Source organism: Symsagittifera roscoffensis, chromosome 7 (assembly GCF_963678635.1).
Source record: "Symsagittifera roscoffensis chromosome 7, txSymRosc1.1, whole genome shotgun sequence".
NCBI classification, from domain to species: Eukaryota; Metazoa; Xenacoelomorpha; order Acoela; family Convolutidae; genus Symsagittifera; species Symsagittifera roscoffensis.
Window position 1 is genome coordinate 30,551,132 of NC_087068.1, and position 16,594 is coordinate 30,567,725.

Below are 16,594 nucleotides of genomic sequence, written 5' to 3' on the forward strand. Positions count from 1 at the left end.
AAAAGTGATAAACCTCTGCTCCCAGTGTCAACCCGACAGTTGAAATCGCCTCCCATGATAATAAGATTCTGGTTTGAGCAAAGTTCTAAGCAATTATCCAAGTCTGTGGTGATGAGATCTAAGTTAGTATTGGGGCAAAAATAAGAAGCAATTAGATGCACATTCAAGTTCCCAAAGATAACGCCAAGTGTATTTGCTGACTGGAAGAAAATTTTAGCCCTGCATCTCATTCTCTTGTTGACGGAAATAGCAATACCTCCACTTGGGCGTCCTCTGGCTAGTTTTTTAGCAAGAATGTTGTAAGTAACGAAATTGTTGATATCAAGGTTCTTAATAGAAAAAGTCTCAGTGAGAAATAGTACGTCATAGTCAAGTTCTTCTGAGTTTGTAAAGTCTAGAGTGTTTTTTGCGCCTTCGACAATCCATAAAGCAACTTTCAGTCAAGCCCGCTCTTTCTCGACTACTTTGCCCGCTCTAATAATGTACTCATTTTCAGGGTTTTCTTCTCTGATTTTTCGTAGGTCACATCTGAGTGTGTACTGTCGTGCTCTTTCGTCTTTCGTGAGGTCAGGCTGCAGGAAGATATTCTTGTATTTTTCCTTGTCTCTGAGCAGTCTTGCTTTTTTGAGAAGATTGTTGCGCTCGTCTGCTGATCCGAGGGTTACCAGAAGCATTTGTAATCCATCTTCATTCACTTTACCGATCCTTTTGGTGGTTAAGCCATCAGTAGCAACTGTTTAAGTTTCATGTAGAATATTTTGCACTAGTTTTTTGCCATTCTCTGCGGCCTTAGAGCCAGAAATTATGACATTACAGGCCCTCCTTTCTTGTTCTCTCTCTTCTGACTTCAGGTTTTTGAGAATTTCCGAGTAACTTGTTGGCTTAGCTGGAGCAGAGATGCTTTTTGTGTTTTCAGGGCTGATCATCTTCTTCAATTCCTCCACTTCTGACTCAAGTGCTTTGACCCTCTTCTCAGTTTTAGATGAACAGAAGCCGCATAGAAAATCATCCTGAAGGTATTTCAAGGGCATAAATTTAGGTATCCAGAGTGGTGTCCATATTTTGCAATTTGTGTTGGAGCATTGAGCAAAATGAGACGAACCTTCATTTTCTTCGTCTGATACCTCCTTCTGTTTTGACATCTTCTGTCTTGTCGACATTTCAATGCTTTCTTAAACTATTTAATAAGTTTAATCTAAAAAACTATTTAATCTAAAAAACAAAGCACCTGTAAAACCGGAATGGAAATGGATGTGTAGAAATTACAAAAAATGTATAAAAACTAACATTAAAAAGAATATAAAAATAGCGTCAGTTAAGACCCGAGTTAGTCATGTGTTTAAAACAAACGGACTTAAAAAACCTCACAACTTGACTGTGAGGTACCGCTGCCGGTATTCCTCGCGCGTGTTGAGGGCAGGTCTTCTCCTCGAAATATAAAGCGCTTCTAAGGTCAAAAGTTTATTCGTGTCTAAGCATCTGTCTAAAATTCTCGCCTCAACTGCAGCCTTGTCTGCTCCGCATTCCTTTAGATGACTACATAACGGTGCAGAGTCCCTAAGGTGTTCAATTTTTCGGGTGATCAGGTGTCGGACGGTCTGTCCAACATAGCAGGATTTGCATCCTGGACAACATATCTCATAAACCACCCTACTCGTCAAATACCTAGGGAAATCTGTTTTCAAAGTGGGAAGACAGGTTCTGAGTTTGCGGATCGTGAATATTGTAGAAATACCACAAATTTGCAGCCTTTTCGCGAAAATATCAGACACTTTTCCTCGATACTGGAGCCGGATAACTGGTTCCTCGATACTTTCAGGCTTTTTTGAATTGGTCGTTGCTTGTGTGGTCGTGTCCTGGTTTTCCTTGATTTTAAGAAGAGAATCTGTCACTATGGTTTCATAAAAAGCCGGAGAAAACTGATTTGCTTCCCAATCATTTTTTGCTTTCCTCAAACCTTTATCAAAGGCCTCCCAAGTGGAAGTGGAGTGATCAATTCTGTGCAAAGTGCCCTGAACAATGTTCCTCTTGTATTTTGTTGGCGCACAGGCGTGAAACCCAAGGGTGAGTCTAGTGTCTGTAGCTTTGCTGTACCATTCTGTGCTGATAGTACGGCCGGACTGTCTAATAAGCATATCGAGAAAAGGAAGCGTCCCATTGAGCTGTAATTCTATTGTGAACTCCAAATTTGGATGTAGCGTATTCACATATGATAACAGGCGATCAATCTCAACAACCTTGACCGAACGCAGGATGTCCTCTACGTACCTGCCAAAATTTTTTGCTTTAGGTCTGGACGATACTGCACCGCAACCACAATTCCAATAATTATCATCCATACCTTTGAGCTGGCGGATGGTTAAATTGGTGCATTTAAGATGAAACCATCGGTCACAGTCATCACAGCAAATAGAAAAACCTTCATCCAGGACCTCCAACATGCACGTGCCACAGGGATAGCTGTCTTTTGAACCATTGCTGTTGAAGTTATCAGGTGGTTGTCTGCTGATTCTCTCTTCGAAACTTTTCATCCAGATATTGGCAAGAATGACTGCTAAAGAAGAACCCATCGCTACCCCATCAGTTTGGATATACCATCTGCCATCACACATAAAATAAACGTCTGTAACCGCCATTCTCATGAGATCTTTAAAAGTTTCTTTATCAACAGGAGGAAGTTCCTCCGAATTATAGAGAATATCTGCTGCTAACTCGATCGACTCTAGGACAGGGACGTTGGTATAAAGGCTCTTGACGTCGAGAGAAACAATAACTTCGTCTTCCTCTAAACTCACCTCCATCAAGTCACGTTTGATATTGATAGTAGACGTCTCTATTTTGGCTTTATCAAACCATTTACTCAACTGGTTGGTAAGATTCTCGTAAGATTCTCATAACTTTCAAACCCGGGAGAGACAGAACTGGACGGAGAGGTGTTTTCTGTTTATGTACTTTCGCCAGGCCATACAGTCTCGCCGGCTGAACACCCGTAGATCTGCATTTACTGTATAAATCGGATGAGATCTTCCCCGCACGAACTAGTGACATGAGGTTTCTATTGAACGTCGACTCAATCGCAATTAAAGCATCCTTCTTTCTAGAATCATCGAAAGGCTTGAACTGTTCTCCATTCAGAACTTCTAAGAGTCGTTCGCTATAATCTCCGGCAGACATCAAACAGTAGCCAGCACCCTTATCAAAAGGGACCGCCTTCAACTTGTTCTTTTTGAGATATAAGGTAACCATTTTTACTGCGCGGTCAGGCCTCTGTCTCTTCATCTGCTTGAGATAACCAACAGTCAACGCGTTTACTTCGTTCATAGCAGCAATATTTGAGTCATCATTTTTCATTTGAGCCAGTACTTTGTCGATATCTGCCAAAAAATGCATCTCATTGAATTGGTCCAGAACAGGGTGCTTGGGACCCAATAAAAGCAGATCAATAACATACTTCGGTGGCTCCAAATCACCAATAATTTTGACAGTATTTCCCACAGATCTCAAGGGTTTTTCCTGTTCGGCAGCCAGTGCCACAAGTTTTTTGTTGTGTCTATCATGAATAGTAAGGCGTCCCCCCTACGCGAATGCCAAGCAACAGAGAGAAGTAAATAATCTGTGCATTTTTCTTTCAGAAGTTGTCGGGCGTTGCGTAACTGGTCCGATCTCATGATCATTGTCCGGTGTGCTTCCGACACCAATTGTCTTAGTTGTCTTCTTTGAAAGTTATGGACCATTGTTGCCTCAAAGCAACCATTTTCAGGAATACGAAACTTGAGGAAGCGGGGAATTAAGTCATTGCTCAGACACTTTTTCAAAAATAAAATACAATGTTGACAATTTGTCGCTTTTAACAAAGCCGCTGTGTAATCCAAATAAATCTTCCAAATCCCGTCTTGCTGTAATATCTTCTTCAAAAGTTTAAAAGGGATAACACAGATTGATATGTAGACAGTGGTAAAAACGGCAGATCAATGTAAAATAAATTCCAGAAACGTTTTCGACATAAAAGTCATCATCAGCCAATCTAAAAAACAAAGCACCTGTAAAACCGGAATGGAAATGGATGTGTAGAAATTACAAAAAATGTATAAAAACTAACATTAAAAAGAATATAAAAATAGCGTCAGTTAAGACCCGAGTTAGTCATCTGACTCAAAGATCTGAAAAATGAGAAACGTGTCTAAAAAGGCTTTAAAACTTTTTAACCAATCAAATTTGAACAACTCTAATTACATAATATAATTACGTGATCATGAAAATAAATTTCCTGTAAGTTTCTGAGATTTTTTAGTTTTTTGTTCTTTCTGTTTATAAAATTTCGATTTGCGAACATTTTTGATCCTGACATGTCAGTTTTTTAACTTTTAGCCATGTTATACATAGACTATAATTTTAGTGTTAATTCCCGGCTCCTGAATTCATCGCGTGTGTTGATCTTCGGCCTCTCCCTCCAAATATGCAAAGCCTCTAGTAGTGTCAGTAGCTTATGAGTGTTGGCTGTTTGGGATATAATCTCTGACTTCAGCTCAGCAGTACCGCCTACCTCCTTATTACATTCTAACAAGTGTTGTCCTACTGGGGAGTCCCCTTTGCGGTGTTCATCGACCCTCGTGGCTAAATGTCGGACTGTCTGACCGACATAGGTGGAGTTACATCCACTACATGTAAGCTTGTACACCACTTTGGATCTCAGTTCACGAGCAAAGGAAGTTTTGAGGGATGGCAAGCATGTTTTCATTTTTCTTGTTGTAAAAATTATTTGTGCCCCGAATATTAGCCGAACCTTTGCAGCAAACAGTTGAGATGGATCGCCTCTATATTGCATTGTAAGAAGGGGTGGTGAGTCTTTCAACCATTTATCATTTCTCGGTTCTGATGCCTTCACCTCTAAATTTTTCTTTCCCTCAATGATTTTGTTAAGAGTTTCATACACTACCCTGTCAGACCAATTTTTCGGATATTGATTTTCAATCCATTGTTTCCGATTTTTTTTTCCAATGCCTTGGTCAAAATACTCCCATGTTGAGGTACTTCTGAAAACCCTATGAACCGTCCCTTCAATAATGTTTCTTTTGTACTGCAAAGGTGCGCAGCCTCTGAAATTTACAATGGTGCCGGTATCAGTGGGTTTTTAATACCAACCACATGTGACCTTTTTTGCTGAATCCACGTTGACATTTAAGTCCAAAAAGGCCAAATTACCGTTACTATCGAGTTCTTCTATGGTGAACTGCAAGTTTGGATGCAACTTATTGGCAGCCTCGAGAACTACCCCAGGATCACCCTTGACCGTTCTAACTATGTCGTCCACATATCTTAGAAAAACTTTAACACCATTGACAGTCCGATCTGCTTCCTGTTGTTTTTTGCAAGTCATGCAATACCATACTGTTTCAGCGATGTCTGCGTACTCGGATTCCAATATGTTACCACACCCTAAGTGGTACCCATTCAAACCAGCTTCGCATTCTACTCCTTTTGTCCGATATGTCACCTTTTTCTGACATCTAGGGCACACTTCCTTGTTACCCTCACTTAGCACAGTCAATTTTGGTACTTCTTTCTTTAATGCAGGTTCGTATTCTTTCAGCCACAAATTAGCCAATATTACTGCAAGTTTACCTTACTCACTGCCAACTTCATTAGTTTTTTCATAGTCTTGCGAGATGTTTCCGGAGGGTTGACTTGCTCATATAACCTCCTCAGGGCTATTTCGTTCGCTTCCTTGAGCGGGACATTAGTGTACAAACTCTTTACATCAAGGGAGATTATACTCTCGTCAGAGTCCAACTCAGTTTTCTCCAAGATCTCCCTGGCCATTTGAGTGTTCGTTTCTATGTTTGCCCCCTCAGTTTCATAAAAGTACTTTGCCAATGTTTTATTTAGGTTGTCATATGAGCTACCAGGTAAAGAAAGGACGGGACGAAGTGGTGTGCCTTGTTTGTGTACTTTTGCTAATCCATACAGTCTAGCCGACTGCGCTCCCGTTGATCTCAACCTATTATACATCGCTTCGCTAATCTCGTCCTTTTATTTCATGGCGAGTAATTCTATGTTTATGTCTTTTTCAATTTTCATAATCACGCTGTCTGTCAGATTCTTCCTCTCATTAAATTTTTCTGCCTGTAATAAGTCTTTCAGTTTTTTCTCATATGTCTCCTTTTTCATTACACAAAAACCCACCCCCTTATCAAATGGCACTGCCAGAAGACCGTTGTCCTTCAATTACTTTTCAACACCTTTGTCAGAGGGGGTTTGTTTCACATTATTAGCATATCTGTTTGCAGCTGCTTCAATCTCACATAATTTTTCTCCGGGTATTTTATTTAACTTCAGTTCAGACAAAAACCCATCAATGTCAGCAAGGAAGTGAATTTCCTTGAATTTGTCTCGTACCGGATGTTTTGGTCCAAAATTTAAGACTTTCCGCACCCAAAGCGGCAAAATCACTTCATCTAAAATTCTAACTGCCCTTTCATCCAAGTTTTTTAATGTTCTATCCTGTCTTTGCGAAAGTTTTTCAAGCTTTCTCTTGTGTCGGCTTATCAGGTTATTGACACTACATCTTGCTTGCCGGTTCAGATAGAATATTACCGAAGGCCACCACTTCTCATCTATACCCCTTCTCACTACCTCTCTTGCTTTTACTAGGTTACCCGATGCCTTGGCCCTATCCGCACTTGCCTGGCTTAGCTCAGATCTCAAGAGTCTCAGTTGGAAGCTGTGCACCGCTTGATCTGAAAAAACACCGTTATCAGGCACGCGAAACCGTAAGAAGTCTGGTATAATGTCGTTATCGAGACATTTTCTCAGAAATTTAATTCTCAGGAAACTGCTATTAAATTTGTTAAAATGTTTTAAATAATCTAATGCAAGTTTCCAAGTGAGTTTTCTTTTCAAGCACATTCTAAGGAGTGGTGGTGGCAGCAAAATTGCGGTCATCTGTTCTTTGCAGGCCACGAGCACTTAAACTCATGTGGCACTCAGCAAAGAAAAAACAGCCACAACAAAATCTTACCCCTTATTGGTCGTTCGGTTCCGGCTGGAAGTTGCCAGCCAACACCTGCGCTCTCCGCGCCTTTGCCATGCGGCGTCCCTGCGATGGTTTCTTGGTCTGGGCCCGTATCCTTGAGAAAATGCCTGGCAGGTGGTCTCGATGGGACAGCACCACCCGTAGTGACTTCAACTCCAATTCACTTGACTGGTGCAGTTGAAGATACTCTCTGAGGACCGCAGGATTCTGTCTCTTCCTTCTAGAGATAAGGCTACCAGTTGTTTTTATGACGATTATCTCTGTCTTCCGCAGATCCTCAAAAATATCGGGAGTGCCCGTTCTCCTGCAGTAGACAATGCCACTAATTTGTCTTCGCTTTGATTGTAAATACGCCAGTAGTTCATCAAGTGGGCAGGGCGTATAGTTGTTCGTGCGATGTGAGGATATGCTGTTGTTCAGCACGTCGTGCCAGATAATAATCTGCTTACTGGCCAGAGGTTGCAGTTCCAATAAAACTCGTAAATCCTTCCCCATGTTCAAGGTATTGGGGTTCAAAGAAAGGCCGGGGACTGCGTAGACCTTCTGCTGCGCGTCTCTCCGTTCCTCTTGCTCAAGATCTATCAGGCTGTGATAAAGGGAGCTGGCAGCTACAATCATAGCCATTTTAACTCAAACACTACTGATATTATGAACAAAAAATGATAATAAAATTATGTTCAAAAAGAGAAATTTTTTTTTCGAACTAATGACTGTTTTCCTTAAAGGAATATAACAGTTTGCTTATAGCTTATCGCTAAAAAGGGTTAGAATTTAACAAAAATGGTTATAAGAAATTTAAAATTTTATTTCAAACGTTTTCGCACATTCTGTGCATCATCAGGATTAAAGTATTTTTAACAATATTTACAAAACGATCAAAGATCTGAAAAATGAAAAACGTGTCTAAAAAGGCTCTAAAATGTTTTAACTAATCAATTTTGAACAACTGTAATTACATAATTTAATTACGTAATCTAGAATAACATTTTCCTGTAAATTTCTGAGATTTTTTATTTTTTTGTTCTTTCTGTTTATAAAATTTCGATTTGGGAACATTTTTGATTCTGACATGTCAGTTTTATAACTTTTAGCCATGTTATACATAGACTATAATTTTAGTGTACTCTGTCTATTTCGAAGTATTCAAAGCAAAATTTCGAAAGTCAAACTATTCAAAGTTGAACAGATTTTAAAAACCAAAAACTAGAATTGAGTATTTGAAAATCACCAAATCTCGTTTATAGCAGAAAAACGTCAATTGGTGGTGTGTCACGGCATCATCAATAATTCTATCAACAGCCACCGCATAAACAATTACAGATCTTAAACTGCAGAGGAAATGACAGAAATTTTGAAGACACTGACAAATATCAGCGCAATTGTATACTGTCAGAGAAACGGTACACCAGATTTCAGGAACCAGCTGATCAGCTCGGGTTTTCTTGTCTTTCCTATTACGAGGTGACTCATTTCAAAGATGAAGAGAAGAACGGAGCTGATGAACGAATATCAGGTACTGAACCAGGACGTCCAGCTAGAGCTAGCGTCATTGCGGTTTGTGGTCGAACACTGAGGCAACCTCCAGCTGTACGGTCGAAGTTTCGTTCAAACACGAAAAAGAAATCGCAAACAAGAAGGAGGTGCAGAAAAGATGGACAGAGGCGAAAAAACTGTTGGGCCAACTGACGAGGTGGCTTCAACGGAGAGGGTCAGTTAAAATTGTGTTATTTAAGTTGCTTTGTTTGACGTGACGTTTATTCCTCGTGGACTACAAAACAATGAGCACTGTCGTACTCCCACCTCCAATCTTTATTTGGTTTTTAAAAAAGAAACTAATTTGGAAAATAGTCCGTGATTATAAGTCGTCTAGAAATTCGTCTACAAAACGACATTATACCTAATTTTTTGATGTTCAGGGTACTTCAGCCTTCGGTAATGAAATACTTAAGTCTCAGGGGACAAAGACAAACAACAACAGTCAAAGAGACCCATCAGAAGAAGCTGATGAAACTAACAGAAAGGCAAGACCGACCAACTCTAGGGAAGCAAAGTGAGGGTTCAGTAAAAGCTCTTGATGATATTGAATAACCATATTGGGTGCAACAAGTGTTGGCGTTAGGGCCGAAACATCCCGTCAGGGATAAATTTAATGAAACACACTTTCTTGCTGATAATGACATCTTTCGATCGGATCTCAAAAATCGTAAAGTCCCTGGGGAGGCCCTTTGTGAGATCGAAGCTGTGGCAAAAGTCTATGCTAAAAGGGTGGAACAAGGGTGGACAAGGGCGTTAAGAAGACCCGAAAATATCTGAAGAGTATTGGATTAGCTGCGGTACCATATGACAAGGGCGTGGGTTTTTGTGTAGTGAGGAAGGACACCTATGAGAACAAGTTGTTTGATACATTAGATTCAAATCAATTCGGCGAGAGTAAAGGAACATGTAATGCGATTATTTTGAAGATAGAAAGAAACATCAATAAGGAAGTGTTTGCTATGAAAAAAAGACGAAATAAGTGAGAAGCTCTACAAAAGGATAAGGTCTACTGGGGCAGCGCGCCGGGTTTTATGGGTTGGCGAAGGTGCATTAAAAAAATAACCCATTAAGACCGGTCCTCTCCTTGCGTGGTAGCTTTTCTTATAACTTGAACAAGGTTTTTTTCGATAAAACTGAGGGCGCAAACATCAAAACTAACTCACTAGAAGCGAGAGAAATCTTAGAGAGCATTAATCTTGAGTCCAATGAAAACTTGATATCTCCTGATGTGAAGTATCTGTATACAAATGTTCCACTTAAAGAAGCAACACACATTGCTCTGAGTAAACTGTATGAGTAAGATGAACCACCATCAATTGCTAGGAAAACCATGAAGAGAGTGTTGAACATGGCAGTTAGTCAAGTCCATTTCAAGTGCAAGGCAACATGGTACGTTCAATAAGATGGTTTGGCCATGGGGGTATCTCTTGCCGTTCTTTTAGCAAATTTTTGGCTGAAGCAGTACAAAACTGCACTATTGAGGGATATTTTCGAAATGTTTTTGCCGAAAAAGATCTTAGCAAAATATGCCCCGAGTGCAATAAGAATGTCACATGTCACGTACAGGTCAAAAATTGAAGAATGTGAACACTGTTTGAACTGATATCATGTAAAATGCGGTGATATATCAGATGATGATGATCGAAATATAAGTGAAACCGTTTGGTACTATAGAAAATGCATCGCGATCAGCGAGGAAATTAAGTCAGTGCAGCAAGCTAATTCAATTCTCCGTTACGTTGACGAACAGTGAAGGCTGATCCTGAAAAGATGCTACGGGCTTGAAACTTACTACATTCAAACTTACAGTTCACAATGGAGACACCAAACACAAACGGGAAATTGGCACTTTTGGATTTAAAAATTAGTGTTGACAAAAGCAGGAAAAGTAGGATGCAACTTATTGGCAGCCTCGAGAACTACCCCAGGATCACCCTTGACCGTTCTAACTATGTCGTCCACATATCTTAAAAAAACTTTAACACCATTGACAGTCCGATCTGCTTCCTGTTGTTTTTTGCAAGTCATGCAATACCATACTGTTTCAGCGATGTCTGCGTACTCGGATTCCAATATGTTACCACACCCTAAGTGGTACCCATTCAAACCAGCTTCGCATTCTACTCCTTTTGTCCGATATGTCACCTTTTTCTGACATCTAGGGCACACTTCCTTGTTACCCTCACTTAGCACAGTCAATTTTGGTACTTCTTTCATTAATGCAGGTTCGTATTCTTTGAGCCACAAATTAGCCAATATTACTGCAAGTTTACCTTACTCACTGCCAAACTCATAAGTTTTTTCATAGTCTTGCAAGATGTTTCCGGAGGTTTGACTTGCTCATATAATCTCCTCAGGGCTAATTCAACCGCTTCCTTGAGCGGGACATTAGTGTACAAACTCTTTACATCAAGGGAGATTATACTCTCGTCAGAGTCCAACTCAGTTTTCTCCAAGATCTCCCTGGCCATTTGAGTGTTCGTTTCTATGTTTGCCCCCTCAATTTCATCAAAGTACTTCGCCAATGTTTTATTTAGGTTGTCATATGAGCTACCAGGTAAAGAAAGGAAGGACGGGACGAAGTGGTGTGCATTGTTTGTGTACTTTGGCTAATCCATACAGTCTAGCCGGCTGCGCTCCCGTTGATCTCAACCTATTATACATCGCTTCGCTAATCTCGTCCTTTTTTTCATGGCGAGTAATTCTATGTTTATGTCTTTTTTAGTTTTCATAATCACACTGTCTGTCAGATTCTTCCTCTCACTAAATTGTTCTGCCTGTAATAAGTCTATCAGTTTTTTCTCATATGTCTCCTTCTTCATTACACAAAAACCCATCCCCTTATCAAATGGCACTGCCAGAAGACCGTTGTCCTTCAAATACTTTCTGGCTTTTTCAACACCTTTGTCAGAGGGGGTCTGTTTCACATTATTAGCATATCTGTTTGCAGCTGCTTCAATCTCACATAATTTTTCTCCGGGTATTCTATTTAATCTTATTGGTCGTTCGGTTCCGGCTGGAAGTTGCCAGCCATTACCTGCGCTCTCCGCGCCTTTGCCATGCGGCGTCCCTGCGATGGTTTCTTGGTCTGGGCCCGTATCCTAGAGAAAATGCCTGGCAGGTGGTCTCGATGGGACAGCACCACCCGTAGTGACTTCAACTCCAATTCACTTGACTGGTGCAGTTGAAGATACTCTCTGAGGACCGCAGGATTCTGTCTCTTCTATCTAGAGATAAGGCTACCAGTTGTTTTTATGACGATTATCTCTGTCTTCCGCAGATCCTCAAAAATATCGGGAGTGCCCGTTCTCCTGCAGTAGACAATGCCACTAATTTGTCTTCGCTTTGATTGTAAATACGCCAGTAGTTCATCAAGTGGGCAGGGCGTATAGTTGTTCGTGCGATGTGAGGATATGCTGTTGTTCAGCACGTCGTGCCAGATAATAATCTGGTTACTGGCCAGAGGTTGCAGTTCCAATAACACTCGTAAATCCTTCCCCCTGTTCAAGGTATTGGGGTTCAAAGAAAGGCCGGGGACTGCGTAGACCCTCTGCTGCGCGTCCCTACGTTCCTCTTGCTCAAGATTTTTCAGGCTGTGATAAAGGGAGCTGGCAGCTACAATCATAGCCATTTTAACTCAAACACTACTGATATTATGAACAAAAAATGGTAATAAAATTCTGTTCAAAAAGAGAAATTTTTTTTTCGAACTAATGACTGTTTTCCTTAAAGGAATATAACAGTTTGCTTATAGCTTATCGCTAAAAAGGGTTAGAATTTAACAAAAATGGTTATAAGAAATTTAAAATGTTATTTCAAACGTTTTCGCACATTCTGTGCATCATCAGGATTAAAGTATTTTTAACAATATTTACAAAACGATCAAAGATCTGAAAAATGAAAAACATGTCTAAAAAGGCTCTAAAATGTTTTAACTAATCAATTTTGAACAACTGTAATTACATAATTTAATTACGTAATCATGAATAACATTTTCCTGTAAATTTCTGAGATTTTTTATTTTTTTGTTCTTTCTGTTTATAAAATTTCGATTTGGGAACATTTTTGATTCTGACATGTCAGTTTTATAACTTTTAGCCATGTTATACATAGACGACATTATACCTAATTTTTTGATGTTCAGGGTACTTCAGCCTTCGGTAATGAAATACTTAAGTCTCAGGGGACAAAGACAAACAACAACAGTCAAAGAGACCCATCAGAAGAAGCTGATGAAACTAACAGAAAGGCAAGACCGACCACCTCTAGGGAAGCAAAGTGAGGGTTCGGTAAAAGCTCTTGATGATAATGAATTACCATATTGGGTGCAACAAGTGTTGGCGTTAGGGTCGAAACATCCCGTCAGGGATAAATTTAACGAGACACACTTTCTTGCCGATAATGACATCTTTCAATCGGATCTCAAAAATCGTAAAGTCCCTGGGGAGGCCCTTTGTGAGATCGAAGCTGTGGCAAAAGCCTATGCTAAAAGGGTGGAACAAACACCATCTGACAAGGGCGTTAAGAAGACCCGAAAATATCTGAAGAGTAATGGATTAGTTGCGGTACGATATGACAAGGGAATGTTTTTGCCGAAAAAGATCTTAGCAAAATATGTCCCGAGTGCAATAAGAATGTCACGTACAGGTCAAAAACTGAAGAATGTGAACGCTGTTTGAACTGATATCATGTAAAATGCGGTGATATATCAGATGATGAGGATCGAAATATAAGTGAAACGTTTGGTACTATAGAAAAAGCGTTTGGTACTATAGATCAGAGAGGAAAATTAGTCAGTGCAGCAAGCTAATTCATTTCTCCGTTACGTTGACGAACAGTGAAGGCTGATCCTGAAAAGATGCTACGGGATACAAACTTACTACATTCAAACTTACAGTTCACAATAGAGACACCAAACACAAACGGGAAATTGGCACTTTTGGATTGAAAAATTAGTGTTGACAAAAGCAGGAAAATTAACTGTGGATGGTATCAAAAACCAACAAATACAGGTACCATTCTAAGTTTAAGTAGTTGCACACCCTTCAGTACAAGAGAAGTGTGATTGAAAGATTTGTTCACCGGGTTTTCCAGAGTAAGTCAACATGGGAGGATTATGATAAAGCGGAAAGTTCTAAATTTAGTTCTTATGTAGTTTATCGATTCTGGATAACTTTTTGTCCTTTTTCAATTAGTTTTTCGGCTAATCGCTGCATCTTCCGCGTGGTTGTAGGAGCAGCGCTACCAGTGCATCCAAAAATTAGCGGGCAGAAGCTACTCTGGTCTACTTTCAAAATTCTTTGCTGGTAGTTGGTGTTCTACAGTGTTTCGTGATATTTATATGCGTCTTTATGCAATTTTTGCGATGTTTTGGCATGGGGGTTGATATTTTTCACTACAAAGAAAGCGCGGCTAAATCTTGAACCCCAGAGTCTGTTTGCCCTAATGTCAAGTCGTGCCTCATCTTCAGTTGTAGATGAATTGTTGACAAAGCTTTCGCCTTGCAATGGCAGAAGTTTGGGCTCAATCTCGATGTCACGGCAAACCTCGTTCATGAAGTTGGCGAATGTGTCTCTAATTTCATTGTTTCTTATGTGTATTTAACCACCCTTTGCACAGTGTAGCGCATGTGTCAAGTTTAAATTAGCACCACATGCACATGTGAGTGGCGTTTTGTCGGTTCCCATCCTTACCTTAATTAACTACCATCTCTGTATTCGATTTAATCAGGTTGAAGTTGTATCTGCTCAATGATAAAGCGTTGAGCCAATTAGAGGCTCTTTTTTCAGAGGCCAGGTCGATTGCGTACTTATCTGTTTCAATTAAGAAGTTAATGACGTTTGTTTTTTTTCGGTTTGTTCCATCAGTTTTCAATTTTTTGATTTTCGTACATATTTTTTCTTGCTGTGTTATTGCTGTAACAGTATCTTGAGATTCCAGTACAAACATCATTCCAGTATGATGTTTCCTTAGACCATTCTAGATAACTTTCATGATCGGATCGCAGCTTGATGTTAAGGCCGCCTATTTTAAGGGGTAAGGAAGATATTTTACGGAACTGGGGGTTCAATGTGTCTTAACCGACTAGTTTATTTATTCATTGTTCTTTGATCATTGGAAATCATATTTTGTGGAGAACTAAGAACTTAACAAGCATCATCTGGGTATGTACAATTTAAAGTCAAAGTATTCAAAGTTGAACAGGTCTTAAATACCAAAAAAGTAGCATTGAAAATTATGAGTATTTAAAAATCTATCATCATTTATTGAAAATTTCGTTCTTGGAGATTTACAATGTGAGTTGATACAAAACCCATTATTCAATCTGTTGGCATATACTAATTGACTTTTTTTCCAACCTGGCAACATTAGACTAAACGACGCGATCCAATTAGACTAGCGACCCGATGCCATGTGATTATTTTATTTGTCTCTTCTATCTAGCTTTTTTCAAAGTTTCAATTCATATATAAATAGAAAAAAAATAAGTTTAGTTACGGTAAGTCTACAAGCTGGATAGGGCCATACAAGTGTTATAAAAACGCTTATATATATATCAGCAAACTGTATCATTTTATCAATGAAGTCATAAATCAGCATTAAATGCATCGTCGTAATGTTAATTTATCTTAGCCGTGCTTCCACTACAATAGCGCTAATGGAGTTGTCGATAAATTGAACTTTGCGCAGCGATCTGCAGTCCCTTATACATAGTATAGAGCTCCTCAGGAGCGCGAAGCCGATTTAAGTTCTTATGTAGTTTATCGATTCTGGATAGCTTTCTTGTCTTTTTTTACTTAGTTTTTTCGGCTAATCACTGCATCGTCCGCGTAGCTGTTGGAGCAGCGCCACCGGTGCATCCGAAAATTAGCGGGCAGAAGCTACTCTGCTCTACGTTCAAAATTCTCTGCTGGTATTTGGAGTTCTTTTGTTTTTCGTGATATTTATATGCGTCTTTGTGCAATTTCCGCGATGTTTTGGCATGGGGGTTGAAATTTTTCAAATCAAACAAAGCGCGGCTAAATCGTGAACCCCAGAGTCCGTTCGCCCTAATGTCATATCGTGCCTCATCTTCAGTTGTAGTTGAATTGTTGACAAAGCTTTCGCCTTACAATGGCTGAAGTTTCGGCTCAATCGCGACGTCATGGCAAACCTCGTTCATGAGGTTGGCGAATGTGTCTCTAATTTCATTGTGTCTTTGTGTGTTTAACCGCCCTTTGCACAATGTAGCGGATGTGTCAAGTTTAAATTAGCACCACATGCACATGTGAGTGGGGTTTGGGTCGGTTCCCGTCCGTATCCTCATTAACTACCATCTCTGTATTCTGATTTATTCAGTTTGAAATTGTATTGGCTCGATGATAAAGCGTTGAACTAAAGAGAGGCTCTCTTTTCAGAGGCCAGGTCGATTGCGTTTTGATCTATTTCATTCAAGGAGTTAATGAGGTTGGTTTTTTTTCGGTTTGTTCTGTCAGTTTTCATTTTTTTGACTTTCGTACATATTTTGTCTTGCTGTGTTATTGCTTTAACAGTATCTTGAGGTTCCAGTACTAGTGATGTTTCCTTAGACCATTCTAGAATACTTTCATGATCGGATGGCAGCTTGATGTTAAGGCCGCCCATTTCAAGCGGTAAGGAAGATATCTTACGGAATGTGGGTTCAATGTGTCTTTACCGACTAGGTTAGGTATTTATTGTTCTTTGATTATATCTTTTCACATATTTCTAAGTTTTTCATAGTGTTAGGCGTTGTCTTGATAAGAAAGGAAAATTTTTCTTGAACTCCTTTAGTATAATAGACATAAACGTTTTGGGGGGAGGTTTTCGCAATTTTCGTTAATTTTTTCAAACTTTTGATTTGCTCATTATTTTGAAATTTGAGGAATTTTTACATTCAGATTCTGTTCCTATAATTGGATCAAGCACTTGGGCGTCTGCCTTTATAGTGATTCCTCTATTTTCGAAATTTTTCTCAGCTTCACCGAGTTTTTCATCTTTAACAATGAGTTGGCATATGGGTGTTTT

At 39.6% G+C, this 16,594-nt stretch overlaps 1 protein-coding gene across 1 annotated transcript; it reads right to left on the reverse strand.

The window, feature by feature from the left end:
- Positions 1 to 1,364: 1,364 nt before the first annotated feature.
- LOC134851987 (uncharacterized) lies at positions 1,365 to 5,820 on the reverse strand. The gene is made up of 3 exons (XM_063868263.1): positions 5,623 to 5,820; positions 2,953 to 3,576; positions 1,365 to 2,864 (listed from the first exon to the last, which is right to left on the reverse strand). The coding sequence occupies exons 1-3, from the start codon at positions 5,818 to 5,820 to the stop codon at positions 1,365 to 1,367; spliced, it is 2,322 nt and encodes a 773-aa protein (XP_063724333.1).
- Positions 5,821 to 16,594: the final 10,774 nt, after the last annotated feature.

Bases quoted from the DNA above. Each gene is read 5' to 3' on its own strand.
- LOC134851987 (XM_063868263.1), bottom strand. From the start codon at position 5,820: ATGGCCAGGGAGATCTTGGAGAAAACTGAGTTGGACTCTGACGAGAGT. The intron at 3,577-5,622 runs GTAAACTTGCAG...GCATTCGCGTAG, and splicing joins TGAAGTTGGCAGTGAGTAAG to GGGGGACGCCTTACTATTCA. The intron at 2,865-2,952 runs GTACATAAACAG...CTTACCAACCAG, and splicing joins GACTGTATGGCCTGGCGAAA to TTGAGTAAATGGTTTGATAA.